The sequence below is a fragment of the Agelaius phoeniceus genome, chromosome Z (genome assembly GCF_051311805.1).
Source record: "Agelaius phoeniceus isolate bAgePho1 chromosome Z, bAgePho1.hap1, whole genome shotgun sequence".
Taxonomy (NCBI): domain Eukaryota; kingdom Metazoa; phylum Chordata; class Aves; order Passeriformes; family Icteridae; genus Agelaius; species Agelaius phoeniceus.
Genome location: NC_135303.1, coordinates 94,251,608 through 94,264,634, shown reverse-complemented (window position 1 = coordinate 94,264,634; position 13,027 = coordinate 94,251,608). Strand labels below are relative to the sequence as shown.

The following is a 13,027-nucleotide window of genomic DNA, read 5'->3' as shown; positions in this document are numbered from 1 at the left end:
CCGCGGGCACAGCGTCACCTCCCGGGCACACACCGGGCACGAGGGCTCCCGGCAGAGCTGCTCAAAGTACAACACGCGCGCTGGCGCGGGGAAGGGGGTGGCCTTTGCTACTGGCTTTTACACAGTGAATTTCGCTGCTCAAATAAAAGCATAAAATCCGCCTTTTTCTTGGTACTATTTATTGCGAATGTTGCAATGTCATGTAGTTTCAAACTAAGAGATGAAATTATTCGATAGGTAAGTCATATAATTAATTGGAAGACCCTCCCGTGACAATTATATATGTATATATATCAAAGCCATTCAAATGAGAAAATGCAACCTTGAAAATGAAGTAGAGGATTTAGTCCTTGCTGAACCATACAAGAATCTGTGTATTTAAGTACTTTACACAAAGGAATTCTTGTGTACAGAAAAGTGACCGTGTTGATTATCTGATACAATCAAGTGCTTGTGAAATATAGTCTCTTACAGAAAGTATTCAATTTCTTCATGATTTAGCGATCTTCTTTCAGCTTGGAGTGCTCTCTTTCATATTCACAACTTGAAGCAGATAGTCCATCATCTAAAAGAAAGAAAAATATTATTTATAGACCAGTCCTGGAAAAAGTAATTCACTAAGATAATAAACCTTCTATAAGTTAATAAACCTAATAGATAACTGCTCTGTCACATAACAAACATATTCCTAATAATCTTTCTGAAACAGACCCCATTTGTCTTGGTTAGTGTAATAACCAACTGCCAAAGTAGGAGGAAAGTCATTCTCCCAGATAATTCCGTGTGCCATCTCATTTATATCCTGTCTCATTAGTGTGAAAAAGCCAACTAATAGAAACAATTTAAAGTTTATTTTCCAACTTACTTTTGCACTTAGTCCAACTTGCAGGAGAGATTTGCCTCCCTTTTAACTACATAAACTGTAATTTTTTCACAGAATAAAGAGCAGGCAAGGTATTTACTGAAAATAACACAGGTGCACCACCCTAAGCCAAACCCCAAGAAGTATTTGGCTCACCTCTTCCATTTTTTGACTATTTGTGTGTTACAGCTATTTCCCTCCTCTGAGTGAGTGCTTTAGAAAGAATTCTTTTATTCTTAAGAAATGTGGAGCCCAGTGTGAGCATCAGTGGTGATGCACTGGATGATTTGGGCTAATAAGAGAGACCCTGAGTTGAGTTACCTGAGGTACTCATCTGTGTTTATTTCTAGCTTTGGGCCTTCCTGATCTTAAATTTAAAATTCAAGTTTTAAATTAAATCAGCTAAATTTGAAAGCATCCATGAAGCCAAGTTCTTGGAGTCAGTTTGTTCCCAGCACAGGCAGTGCTTCCGTGTGCAGCAGGTGGAGCACAGGGCTGCAGGCAGGGCAGGCTCCTCGTGGCTGGCATCTCTCATGGTCAGTGCAGGGGAATTGCAGCCCTCGGTGGGCATGTGCTCCTGGGACAGCCATTCCAGAAGCTGGCAGCAGGGCTCATTATTTTTACTTTTGGTCACATTTAGCGTCTCAGTCCAACAGACCACTGCACAGGGAACAGTAACCTGCTGCAAATCTGCTGTCTGGTTCCTCCTAGAAAAAGTTTCTGTTCCAAACTCACATGAAATATGCCTGGAAAAGTATTTCATGCCAAGGACAAATTTTCTGGACACGCTGTGCCATCATTCTCAGCTTCCTGTAACCTGGTAATCCTCTCCTGTGCGTGGACACCTTCCACAGCTGCGGTACAGCAGAACCTTACCCCAAGGTGTTATCTAACCAAAGTCTGTGCACATGAAACCCCTCACAGCCTGACAAATCTACACAATCAACCCCCAAAGGCCAGTTATGCATTTGTACCACTATGCACACTACAGGGAATGTCCCATTCCCTATATCAGAGTTCCACCTTTATAAATAAGGCCTCTTTTGTTCAAAATAACTTTAAAATGAAAAATAATTTTCATTATTTAAATGTTTAGGAAACTATCACGGCCCTCAAAAGAGTAAAGTATATTCCTTTTGATCTTCATGTTTTCTTCATCTAAAAGGAAGATCTCAGAAATACCTTAAATTTCAGGTGCTTTCTTGAAGCCAAGGGGGAAACAGGACATCATATCCTGTCTAGGCTGTGTATCATCAGATGTTCGTGTCCAACAGCATGAAAGTACAGCTACAGGTCCTTTCATTAGATTTTACTTCAGGGTGGAGACAAAGAAACTGTTGAATGATGGGCATCAAAGGTTCTATGGCCAAATGAGGTTCTGCAAGTTGTCCTCTATCTTAGTCACAGGAAAAACATGAGCTGTTTTTTAATAATCCTTGCAGAAATCTGGATGCTTAAGGCAATAACCTCATTACTCCATAAGGATGTCCGATGTCTGACCACAGAAATGCGGATGTTAATTTATGGTGAAAGTACACACATATGGGTATGATTCAACTTACCGGAGGCAACTTCCAGCCCTCCTAAGCAGGATTTATTGACAGATACTTTTAGAAGTCAGGACATTTCCCTCTTTACATTAAATAATGGAATTTGTTCATTTAATTTGATTACAAAGCTGCACACTGCAGAACTGAAGATGGAATAAGTAGTTTCTCTTTTAGATAGTATTAATAATCAGTTACTATGATGCATCACTATCACAAAGCTACAGCCAAAAAGAAACCTATGGGCAGCATTCATATGACTGTGTGAGAGACTTAAATCATAGCTTAATTTAAAGGGTGAATTTTTGCCCACATTCAAATAAAAGCCTAAGTATTCACTGATTTGATTGCACCAGGATTTCAGGAGGGAAACAAGGCTGAAGTTAGCCCAGGAATATTAATGACATCATATTGCAGTAGAATACGGGAAGGAAAAATTCTTCCCACTGATGTCTTTAAGAGGATGTATTAATCTTTTTATTCTATTTCATTGTCACCCAAAAGAATTCTGAAGCTTTATCACCATGACTGTGTCTGAGGTGGTAATTTTTGTTTTTCTTGTAGATCCTGTGATTTACATTAGACCCCAACTACTTTCTGTAAAACCTCACTGTTATCCTTCCCAGTGTATTTTATAGGATTTCGCAAAATAATAGGGATTAATCTGTTCCAAAACCTTGTTGTCTTGTGCAACAGCACTAGGAAGAACATTAGCTTGAGGGATGAGGAGGGGGCACCTTATCAGTAACCCCAGACTCCTTTAGCAAACCCAGGAATGACCACAGCAATAGCCAGCCCCATGGGCTGGAGAAAAGGCAAAGGAAACAGGGACAAAGCTGGGACCAGAAAAAATTCTGCAGCCCTGTGGCTTTACTTAGCTCAAGGGAGAACATCCTGAGTGGGGGGCGGTCAGTGTGATGTGGTTCCTCCTGCCCTCACACTTGTTTTTCACACCAGCTTGGCTTTGCTGGGCAGTATGTGCTGCTGATGTGATGAAAAGAAAAGAAAAGAAAAGAAAAGAAAAGAAAAGAAAAGAAAAGAAAAGAAAAGAAAAGAAAAGAAAAGAAAAGAAAAGAAAAGAAAAGAAAAGAAAAGAAAAGAAAAGAAAAGAAAAGAAAAGAAAAGAAAAGAAAAGAAAAGAAAAGAAAAGAAAAGAAAAGGATGGCCCAACCAAGCAGCTTGAAGGGAGCCCAGGCACTAAAATCTGCTGAATGCATGCTGTGTTTATGCCCACTAGCAAATGAAGTCACCAAAAATACAATCGGTGAGTGACAATCTGCAATCAAGAGAAGAGTCTTACTGTACTGAATGTCTAATATATGAGATGTGTTTCTTCTGCTGCTTTTTGGAACAATCCACCAGTTAGAGGAAGCTGATACGATTCTGTAAACCAAAAACTGAACACATGGAGCATCTTTACAGGCTTTATCTTACTTACATGCTTCCAACTGCTATTGTCATCTGTCTCCCAGGTGTTCCTGGTATACCACGGGAGCCCTCCTTTTGAAAAGTGACCACTTTTATTTTCATTGCTTTCCAGCAGCCTTAGCAAATATTTTGAGATTTCTTCCCACTGCAGATACTCTTCCAGCTGCTTGATATTTTCAGGTAATGCTGAAAATGGTGTCTTGTTTTCTTCTTCAAAACCATAAGGAAAATCTCCAGTGCTTTTTTTCCCCATTAAATGTCCTGTAACAACAATTAAAGTAGCACAAAATTAACCAAAACGGGTAAAACTTCTTTGATTGTTCAAACATCAGTGGGACTGCTACTGACTGAGGGAAGGGAAGGGAAGGGAAGGGAAGGGAAGGGAAGGGAAGGGAAGGGAAGGGGGTAGATAATGTCAAGTTGTAGCACTATTGGGAGTGAAGATTTTGTCAGTGTCATACAGTACTATTAATTTCTTCTGTCTCTTGTACAAGTGACGTGGTCAGAGAAAACGTGGCTGAGAAAGGGGCAGCGATTACCAAGCGCTTTGTCTGGAGATAGAGAGAGGCTCTTGGTAAGATTTGCTGGAATAAAAGCGCACGGAGTAGGCGAGGTTTTAGACTTACCCTGCCTCAGCACGGGACGCGGGAACCGCGCGTTCCAGTGCCTTTGCAGGAGTTAAACCGCACTTACCCACAGCCCAGTGGCTGCCGCGGGGGTAGATCTTGGTGAGTGCGGGGGTCCCGCCGGGCTGCAGGGGCGCCGCTCCGCCCTGCGCCGTCAGCAGCGCCAGCAGCGCCAGCAGCGGCAGCGCCGCGGGCCGCCCGCCGCGCATCCTGCCCCGCTCGGTGCTGCCGGTGCCGCCCGAGCCGCGCTCCGCTCCGGCTCCGCCAGGGCTCCGAGGCGCCGCCCGAGCCGCCCCCCATTTATCCGGAGCCGGCCCGCGCGGGCGAGCGCAGCCCCGCGCCTGGCACCTCCTCACGGGGCCGCTCCCGCCCCGCGGGGGGAGCGAGGCGGTGCCGGCCCGGGCGGGGCGGCGCGAGGGGGCCGCTCTCGCTCCCGCCTCCCTTCGCAACACGGGCGCGTCCCGCCAGTCCGCGCTCCCCGCTCCGTTCGCCGGGGGGCGGCGCTGAGGGCGGCCCGGGCACCTCGGGGCACCGGAGCTCCTCGGAGAGCGGCGACAGCCGTGGAGGGGACCCGGGAGCGGCAGGCGGCGACGTCACCGCCACCCTGCGGGACCGCGCCGGGCGCGCTTCGGTCCGGCTGCACCTGGGGCAAAGGGCCTCCTGGTACAAAGTCTGGTGCAAAGAGCTTGTCTTAATTTCCAGTCTCACCTAAATCTTCTGTCACAAGTGACAGTAAAGTGGATGCGCATTTACAGGACTTTCTGCTTTCCCTGCACAAGGGAACCTGTAAACTTTGAAGCCCTTGAGTCACCTGGAACTGGCCAGCTTTGTAGTAAATAGATGAAAAGAATTCCAGCCTGAAGAGGCAGTGCAGGGAAAAGATAGAGACAAGTACATCCCTGGAAAGGCCCTGAAGTGGAACACTTAAAGTGGTTTCACTGGAGTGAAGGTGGGTGAGCAACGATGGGATGTTTATGAAGCCCTGATGTGCCGTTTGTCACCCAGGAGAACAGCAGGGACAGGATGAAGCCACGTGTAATGTGATGATTTTGCTGTCTTAGAGAACTATGGCAGGAACTGGGATACACAGAGCAGAGCTGACTGTAAGGAACTTGCCAGCTCCTCCAGCTAGCCCCACATGACTGGAACTGAACTACCCCTACTAGAAACTCACACGGATGTGAATTAACATAATTTCCAGGCAAACTCTTGTACAATTCCTTTTGAAGTAAATCCTGTATCCTGCTGTATTGAGCCAAATTGTCCCCTTGTTTAGTCACAGTTTGTTTAGTCTTCTTTTACTGATTAATGTGATTCACTCTTTTCTTTTGGTTATTAATTATGCATTCCTGCTTAATTCACAACAGTATTCTTACGCCTCAAGTTGCACTGTGCAGCCTGCAGTACAGCTACTGACATGTGCTCTGTGCTGAGTGACAGCTGATCAAATAAAATATTGCCATCCAGAGAAACTTCTAATTGTTTGGAGCAATCAAGGCAGGAAATTGAAAAATTCAGGAAATTGTCCATTTTCAGAAAACAAAGCCAAAACCAACCAAACATGAATTCTTACTCAGTCCCAAATCTCTTGTACTGAAAGTACCATGCAAACAAATAAACCTTGCTCATATGCTGTATATGTACTATTATTATTATTATTATTGCCTTTATTATTTATTTACTTGTTCATAAGGATTTATTCTAATTTTTAACTGATTACCCTTCTAAGGAAAATAGTAACTTGATTATATAGAGAAATATTATTCTGGACCCCCCACAACAGAAAAGGAACCAGGTACAACCAAAGGATGTTACGAACTGTGAGTGACTCAATTCACTCAAGACAATCTTCCTCTTTAAAAAGAAGCCTGATAACATCAATTTGTGTTTAAATATCAAGGAACAGCTCTCTGTTTTAAAATACCCTTCCCCTTTTCATATATCCCATGGCAAAGCAAAATGTTGCTGTGCTTCTTCATGGCAGGAAAACATTCATGGTTTTTAAATGCTATTACCATGATAACACTTTAATCCACTTCCTTTACATTTTAGACAAGCATAATTGTTCTATCAGCAACGCATATTTGCTGGCTATAAAAAGGGAATGGCGTGCCTTTCATCATTTTCTTTGTAGGGATGCTGGCGTTACACGCAGCCAGGATGTATGCACAGAACAAACACTGGTGGGAGCCTGCCTCCAACGCAATAACAGGCATGATCACTGAGGAATACTCTGTAAATGTTGAAGATGCTGAATAGACTAATCTCCAGCATTTCCAACCTGCACTCAGGGCAGGTGTTCTGCAAATAACCTCAACATCGACTCAGTGCAGCAACAGCTCCCTGAAGAACCAAAGACATTTCTCAGAAAAGAGCTCCGCAACTTCACAGAGGCTGAATAATATGAAATAATAACATTTATTTAATAAGGCCCGGTGTAAGATAGTAGACACTGTTTGTGCTGCACTTTGGGAAGCCCTGGACAGTTGAAGCTAAAGCCCAGTGATTGCTCACTGCACACTGAACTTGTGCCAGGCTGCTGTGGCAGCCACAAGTTTGCGTTTGTGGTTTTTGCAGTGGAGGGGTTCAATAATTGGAGAATTCAAATGGGAAGCGTTTATGGACATGCCTGTGGACCAGAGCAGCTTACAGGGACCATCCAGCCCAACAGCCTGAGCCCTTCCAGGCTGCCCTGAAACTCAAGGGCATTGTCCAAGGGCTCCTGGAAAGCTGAGCCTGGGGCATCCATCCTCTCCCAAGGGAAGCTGCTCCAGGTCTGAGCACCCTCTCAGAATGGAAATGCTTCCTGACACTCACTGTGATCCCCCCTGGCACGGCTCTGAGCCACTTCTGTGACTAGATCTCACTGTCACGTTGGCCAGCTGCAAAATGTCCAACTGCACACTCCAAGTCAGAGCTGACTGTGCTTGCATTGGGGTAGGTGGACAGCATAAATCTGGATTTCAGCAACACCAAGAGAAAGAAAAAAATCTTATTCCACATACACTGTCTCCAAAAAACACATTATTTTTTCTTAACTGGGATGATACACTTCCAGGAAGACTGCATTAAGGATCCCAACATTATTCTGCCATGCCATTTATTATACTCAATTTTATTTCTATATAATTTGACACAAAATAAGTAATTTTTATAATACAGTTGGACATGAAAACTGCTTAGTAGGACACAAAAGAAGTAATATTACTTTGAGAAATTCAGCAGTTGTCTGCTGAGCATGAGCTGTTACAACAGAAAAGGTGTCATTATTGTATAATAGAGTATTTTTGCAGAGGTAAGGGATTACAGAAGAAACAGAACTCCAGAGGAAAAAAGCATCATGCTGTTCCTTATCAAAGCTACAAAAACAAAGCCAGCAAGGAAAACAAGTTTGCTTTGTTGAAGGTGCAACACTGATATTTGAAGATAAGAGAAAAATACCAAATTTCATAAAAGACAGTTATCAGGTAAGTTTTTAAATGAAAAATCAATTTTACGTTTAACACTATTCAGGTGTTATATGATAGGAGAGAATAATACATTCTCCAAACTGGCATAAGAGTTCTGGTTTCCCCATCCTGGCAATACCCCTGAAGTGTACTACTGTGCTATTCATTCAGTAATTTACAAGTGTTATTACAGCCCCAGAAAACCTTTTTGTTAGGTTAGTTTAAGAGCTGGAACACAAAAGGCAGATTGTCAACAGCCTGAGCGCCAGCAACACACACAGTCCCTAAAAACCAGGCCTCTAAAAACCAGGCCACCTGGGCTTTTTTCCTTACCCTGTGAAGGAGCAAGTTTCAAATGCAAGGAAAAAGCTCTCAGTCCCCACTGCTCAGTACCAAGTCAGAGTGGAACTCCCCTTCCTGGCTGTTTTTGGCAGCCACAATCAGCCAACTTAGGCATAAGTCTGACTAAACTCCGAGAACTTCCTACCTGCTCAGAGATTCTGTGTCCTTACAAGCACTGATCCAAACAGAATGTAATATGGAGAAAAGAGGGCACTGATAGATTAAAAATAACCCCCAAGACAAACAGGAGGGCAAAAGTGGGTTCAGATGCAGCACCAGTCAGTCAAACCCACTGTGGCATGGCAGGAGAGCCCCTGGCTGCTCCAGCACGACAGCCCTCTAAACCAGTGCCAGGCTAGCTGAGAGCAGTCTGCAGAAGGTGGTAAATACATCATTTTTAATTAGCCAGCAGCCAATAGCTTCACTCATTAGTTGTCATTTATTTAGACAAGACAAAAGCTCGCACAGTTTTGTAACTGTATACAGAAATGAAACCATCTGAAATATATTAGTTCTTTCCCCCCTGTGAATTTCCCTTTGTTCCTGTGTTTAGGATTCCCTCTTGAGCAGTACATATGCTCCCATCACTGCCAGGAGAGCATACTGCAAAGAAACACAGAACACAGACTCGTTACAATTCCTCTCCACCGAGCTCTGAAAGCACAAATTGTTCAAAAGGTGCCCTCTTAGACATCACACTTTGCACAATTACAGAGCTCTGGTCCTACCAAATTGCAGGAAGATTTTAAAGTGATCAAATTCATCATAACCAGGCATCACAACTGCATACACTTAACTAATAACATTCTAATAAATGACATGTTTTCAACTCCTTACAAACAACAAATTCTACTGCCCAACAGTAAGCAAGGAAACCCAGCTCATCCTGAGTTAGGTACCCAACCACAGACACAAATCTTTTAACATGTATGCTTAGAGGCAAGGTTCTTGTTGTGTGTGCTTGTTATTTTAGCAATTCAAGTATTCAAAATGTCAGTATACATACCTTAAATTTTGGGTAGTCATTCATTATTATAGTTACCATTCCTACATAGGGCAAAAACCTGTAATTGATAAAACAGGTGAATGCAAAATTAACCCTCAAACATTACATGGAAGTATTTTAATGCTACTCAGTCTGGAATATTTCAGTGCAATCCCATAATTTATGCCTAATACGGATCTGAATAGGAAGTAAATTTTGATTAAGGAAAACTAATGAATTTATCTGAGAAAATCTGAAGAGACTTCAACTCAACTGAAGGAGGAGGAGACAAAGTAAAAAGCCCAAGCCTTCCATAAAATTCCTCTGGAATTCCAAAACAATTTTCTAGAAGTGCCCAGCAATCACAAGGAGAAGCTGGTTAATATTGTATTTTCAGGTGAACTATTTGTTAAATGCCCCTTTTTTCTGCCCACACTCCACATCGGTCTGAGGACTATAGGAAGCAAGTTTTCCAGGTTTTCTTTTAAATTACAATTCTATCTAAGAAATTTAAAAAAACACATCAGATCTGGTTTGTATCAACAGCAGAACCAATTTAAGAGCTAATTTTTCTCTTTAATTACAAAGTACATTTTGTTTTACTTACCCTCTTGCTCTTCCAACAACATCTTTCTTCTCTAACCAGTTCTGACCTTCTTTGTACAAGCCTCTATCATCAACTTCATTATTATCCCCTTTAGTGAGAAATTTGATGTTCCCATTTCCTCTAGAAGGCAATGAGGTGATAAACTAAATAGCACTTAATCTAAAAATCTCAATTAGCATCTACAAAGCAAATGAGGATGAAAAGTGCCACAAGATTAGATAACAATGTTTGCTTTCAGCCCTGCTTATTGAACAACCACCATTAGATCATTAACATTACAGACTTTACTGACTTTATCTATCAACAGATATTAGCAAGAAACATTTTTTACAACACTCCTAGATTGTCAACTGATGTAAGCAATTACACAATGGACATGAAAGGGGCATTGTCTATCCAGGCACTACACTTCCTCAGCAAAACCCTGTGTGTTTATCAGCATCTTCGACAGAACACTAATTCAAATAAAGTTCTTAAGTTTACAGTGTTCAAATGAATTTTGCTTAAGTACTAATATCAAGAAATGAGGACTTCTCATAAAGACAAATTAGGTAATAAAAAAAATGAAACAGAGGCAGTTCTTGGAAATTTTAAAAAAGCATGGAAGAACAGATGTTACTCAAGGAATAAACACCTTCAGTTCATGGAGCAAACACATCAGGGCTTGCCACCTGCAGCTTGGCTTTTCCCTGTGCAGAGCTAGCAGCAGAGCTGTGCTTTGTTAGGAATTGTTTAGCAGGGTAGGCATCTGCAATCACGGCCACACCAAGCCCTCTCCCTGCTGCTTTTCAGCCGGAACTGTCATGGGCAGTGTGGCCAAGGGACACAAGAATAACAAGAGTCTCCTTTTATCCTGAATCAAATTTGGAAAACTTCCGTTAGTGAAGCTCACACACCGTCAGGCTGCACCCTGATTGTGAATCTCCACCTTCCATGAAAAATCTGCTCTTCCAACCAAAATCCCAACTGCACAAGCAGCAGCACAGCAGCAGATTCTGCTGCCACGCACATTCCTGCTGCCAAGATTCCTCCTGGGCACAGCTCCACCTGCTCCAGCCCTGAGGGAAAGGTCTCTGACCCTCACAAAGTGTGACACAGAACTGGGGACAGAAGTGGATCACATCCTACAGCTGAGGTTTCCCTCACTGCTGATCCTCATGTGCCTTCCTCACACACTAAATCACAACTAAACTGACACTGAAGGCCATGGGGAAGGAAAGGAGCTTTACAAACAAAAAAATACCAAGTTGCATTACTTTTCATGTACTTTGATAACTCTGTGAACTATTGGAATGTCTCTGCCTTCAACTTTAAAAACAACTATTTCACCAGCTCTGATTGGGTCATCATGGAAATTTGTTAGGAACAGCAGGTCTCCCCTGTGAAAAGCTGGCTCCATGCTGCCACTACAAACAACAAGAAAGAGAGAGTTTGTTGGCATAAATGAAAGAAGCATCATGAAATCAAAGAACATTTAATTCTTACAGATAAACCCACAATTTTAACAGAGATCTGCAGCCTCACCCACTCAGTAACACTGCTCAGACCTTTAACAGAACCCAAATCCCAGAAAGCAATGTGCAGGGATTTACCCACTGAGTGAAGGACCTTGGATTTTAAAAGGTCTCACACATTTACTGCTCCTACAAACCTCAGTGGGAACTGGGCCATGGCTACGGACAGTGTGACTTTTGCCAGAGCCCAAACACAGCTAGAAGAAAGTGAGTGTTTGAGTCCTTCTTTACATAGGTGACATTTCAAATTCCAACTGTATCCAAGGGGAAGGGGGAGGAGACAAAAGGCACAACAATACCTGGACTTGAAGCAGAAAGCCTTTCCATTGACTCACCTGAGCACCACAACAATGGGGCTCTCACTGCCAGTCACCACGATCAGCCCTTTCCAGATCATGAGGGCAGAAGACACAATCATAGAAAAATTTAAGACTTGGTAATATAGCTGTGTGAAACAAGAAAATTGGGTTTTAAAGGTCCTGTGTTGTATTTAGAAGCAAAACATAGAACTTTAACTCAAGCACACCACAAATTCTAGGCTTTTATGCTAGAATCCTATTCCAACACAAGTCTGGTAGCACAGGTTGCCATGTCAGAATCCACCCCAAGCTGCAGCATAAAGATGGAATCTCCTGTGTGCCTTAGTCTTGGTTTAATCCCCTCCTGTGTGTCAGTAACAGACGCAAGCACTCTGAGAAAGGCTTATAAAGCTGGGGAAGCGACCAGGCAAACGCTCAGAGCTGGCTGGGTCCCACGGCCCTGCCTCCCTCCCTCCCTGCCGAGCTCGGAACTGCCCCAGAGGGACACTGCGTGGGACACCGGGCAAAGGCAGAGGCCGCCCTTCTGAGAGCGACTTTTGTTTAAAAAGAGCAGCTGGAGGGGACGAGGGACGACAAAAGATCATTCCCTGCAACTGTCATACTAAAATTTCTTCTCTAGAAAATCACAGATTTGACTTTCTGCCCCCAAATGCTGCTGCTCCGCCAGCCCTTTCAGCAGCGGAGGCGCTTTAACCACACTCCTTCATTTTCTGTTCCTTTCCTCGGCAGCACAGGGGGACAGCGGTGGGAGGACCCTGCCAGCTGGCGTTTGCGATGGGCCGCTCCCGGTGCGGGCTGAGGGCCCGGTACCTGCCGCTTGTTCATGCGCCGCAGGTCCCCGAACAGATCCATGGCGGCCCCGCCGCGGCTCCCGCGCTCCGGGCCCGCACTGCCCGCGCCCCGCGCAGCGCCGGCGACGGCAGCGGCACCCGCGCTGCTCTCTGGGATCTGTAGTCTGCTTCCTCTCCCGCCCTGCTGACGCACAGGGGGCCTCCGCAGCCAGGTGAACCATAACTCCCAGACGCATCGCGGCGAAAGGTCTTGAGGGAGAGGCCCCTTGCTTGTCGCCCCTGGAGGTGCCTGAGCAGCTGGCTGTACCGAGGGACCGTCGGTGAAGGCTCAGACCCCTCGGCTCGGCGGGAAGAGCCCCACCCGCCCTAGAAGCATCGGGACGGCTGCGTCGCTCTCCCGGGCGCGGAGAGTCTTGGAGAGCCTTGGGTCAGGCGACCGCCGCGGGCATCCCGGTGCCGCCGCGGCGTGGGCGCAGCTGATTGGCGGGAAGGGGAGGTGGGGGGGCGCTGGGGGGCGCGCGCGCTCCGTGGGGGGGCGAGCGCCGTGAGGGGCGGG

General features: G+C 44.7%; 2 protein-coding genes across 3 annotated transcripts; both read right to left on the bottom strand.

The window, feature by feature from the left end:
• Positions 1–143: 143 nt before the first annotated feature.
• LOC129133043 (gastrin-releasing peptide) lies at positions 144–4,799 on the bottom strand. The gene is made up of 3 exons (XM_054652635.2): positions 4,531–4,799; positions 3,848–4,098; positions 144–565 (listed from the first exon to the last, which is right to left on the bottom strand). The coding sequence occupies exons 1-3, from the start codon at positions 4,670–4,672 to the stop codon at positions 512–514; spliced, it is 447 nt and encodes a 148-aa protein (XP_054508610.1). The 5' UTR covers positions 4,673–4,799; the 3' UTR covers positions 144–511.
• A 3,875-nt stretch (positions 4,800–8,674) lies between these two features.
• On the bottom strand, positions 8,675–12,722 carry LOC129132602 (signal peptidase complex catalytic subunit SEC11C). Of its 2 annotated transcripts, none has more exons than XM_077171354.1 (6): positions 12,495–12,722; positions 11,696–11,805; positions 11,103–11,252; positions 9,847–9,966; positions 9,261–9,318; positions 8,675–8,857 (listed from the first exon to the last, which is right to left on the bottom strand). In XM_077171354.1, exons 1-6 carry the CDS (start codon positions 12,705–12,707, stop codon positions 8,804–8,806), a joined length of 705 nt encoding a protein of 234 aa, XP_077027469.1. In that variant the 5' UTR covers positions 12,708–12,722; the 3' UTR covers positions 8,675–8,803. The 2 variants fall into 2 exon arrangements, with proteins under 2 accessions (XP_077027469.1, XP_054507906.1); XM_054651931.2 differs by having other exon boundaries at positions 12,491–12,646.
• Positions 12,723–13,027: the final 305 nt, after the last annotated feature.

What these genes read in the sequence shown, in the direction of transcription:
- LOC129133043 (XM_054652635.2), bottom strand. Translation starts at nt 4,672, where the DNA reads ATGCGCGGCGGGCGGCCCGCGGCGCTGCCGCTGCTGGCGCTGCTGGCG. An exon ending in CGGCAGCCACTGGGCTGTGG is followed by an intron (nt 4,099 to 4,530) that starts GTAAGTGCGGTT and finishes TTGTTGTTACAG; the next exon opens with GACATTTAATGGGGAAAAAA. An exon ending in ACAATAGCAGTTGGAAGCAT is followed by an intron (nt 566 to 3,847) that starts GTAAGTAAGATA and finishes TCTTTCTTTTAG; the next exon opens with ATGATGGACTATCTGCTTCA.
- LOC129132602 (XM_077171354.1), bottom strand. Translation starts at nt 12,707, where the DNA reads ATGCGTCTGGGAGTTATGGTTCACCTGGCTGCGGAGGCCCCCTGTGCG. An exon ending in GTTATCAAAGTACATGAAAA is followed by an intron (nt 9,967 to 11,102) that starts GTAATGCAACTT and finishes ATTGCCTTCTAG; the next exon opens with AGGAAATGGGAACATCAAAT. An exon ending in ATGACTACCCAAAATTTAAG is followed by an intron (nt 8,858 to 9,260) that starts GTATGTATACTG and finishes GTTTCTTTGCAG; the next exon opens with TATGCTCTCCTGGCAGTGAT.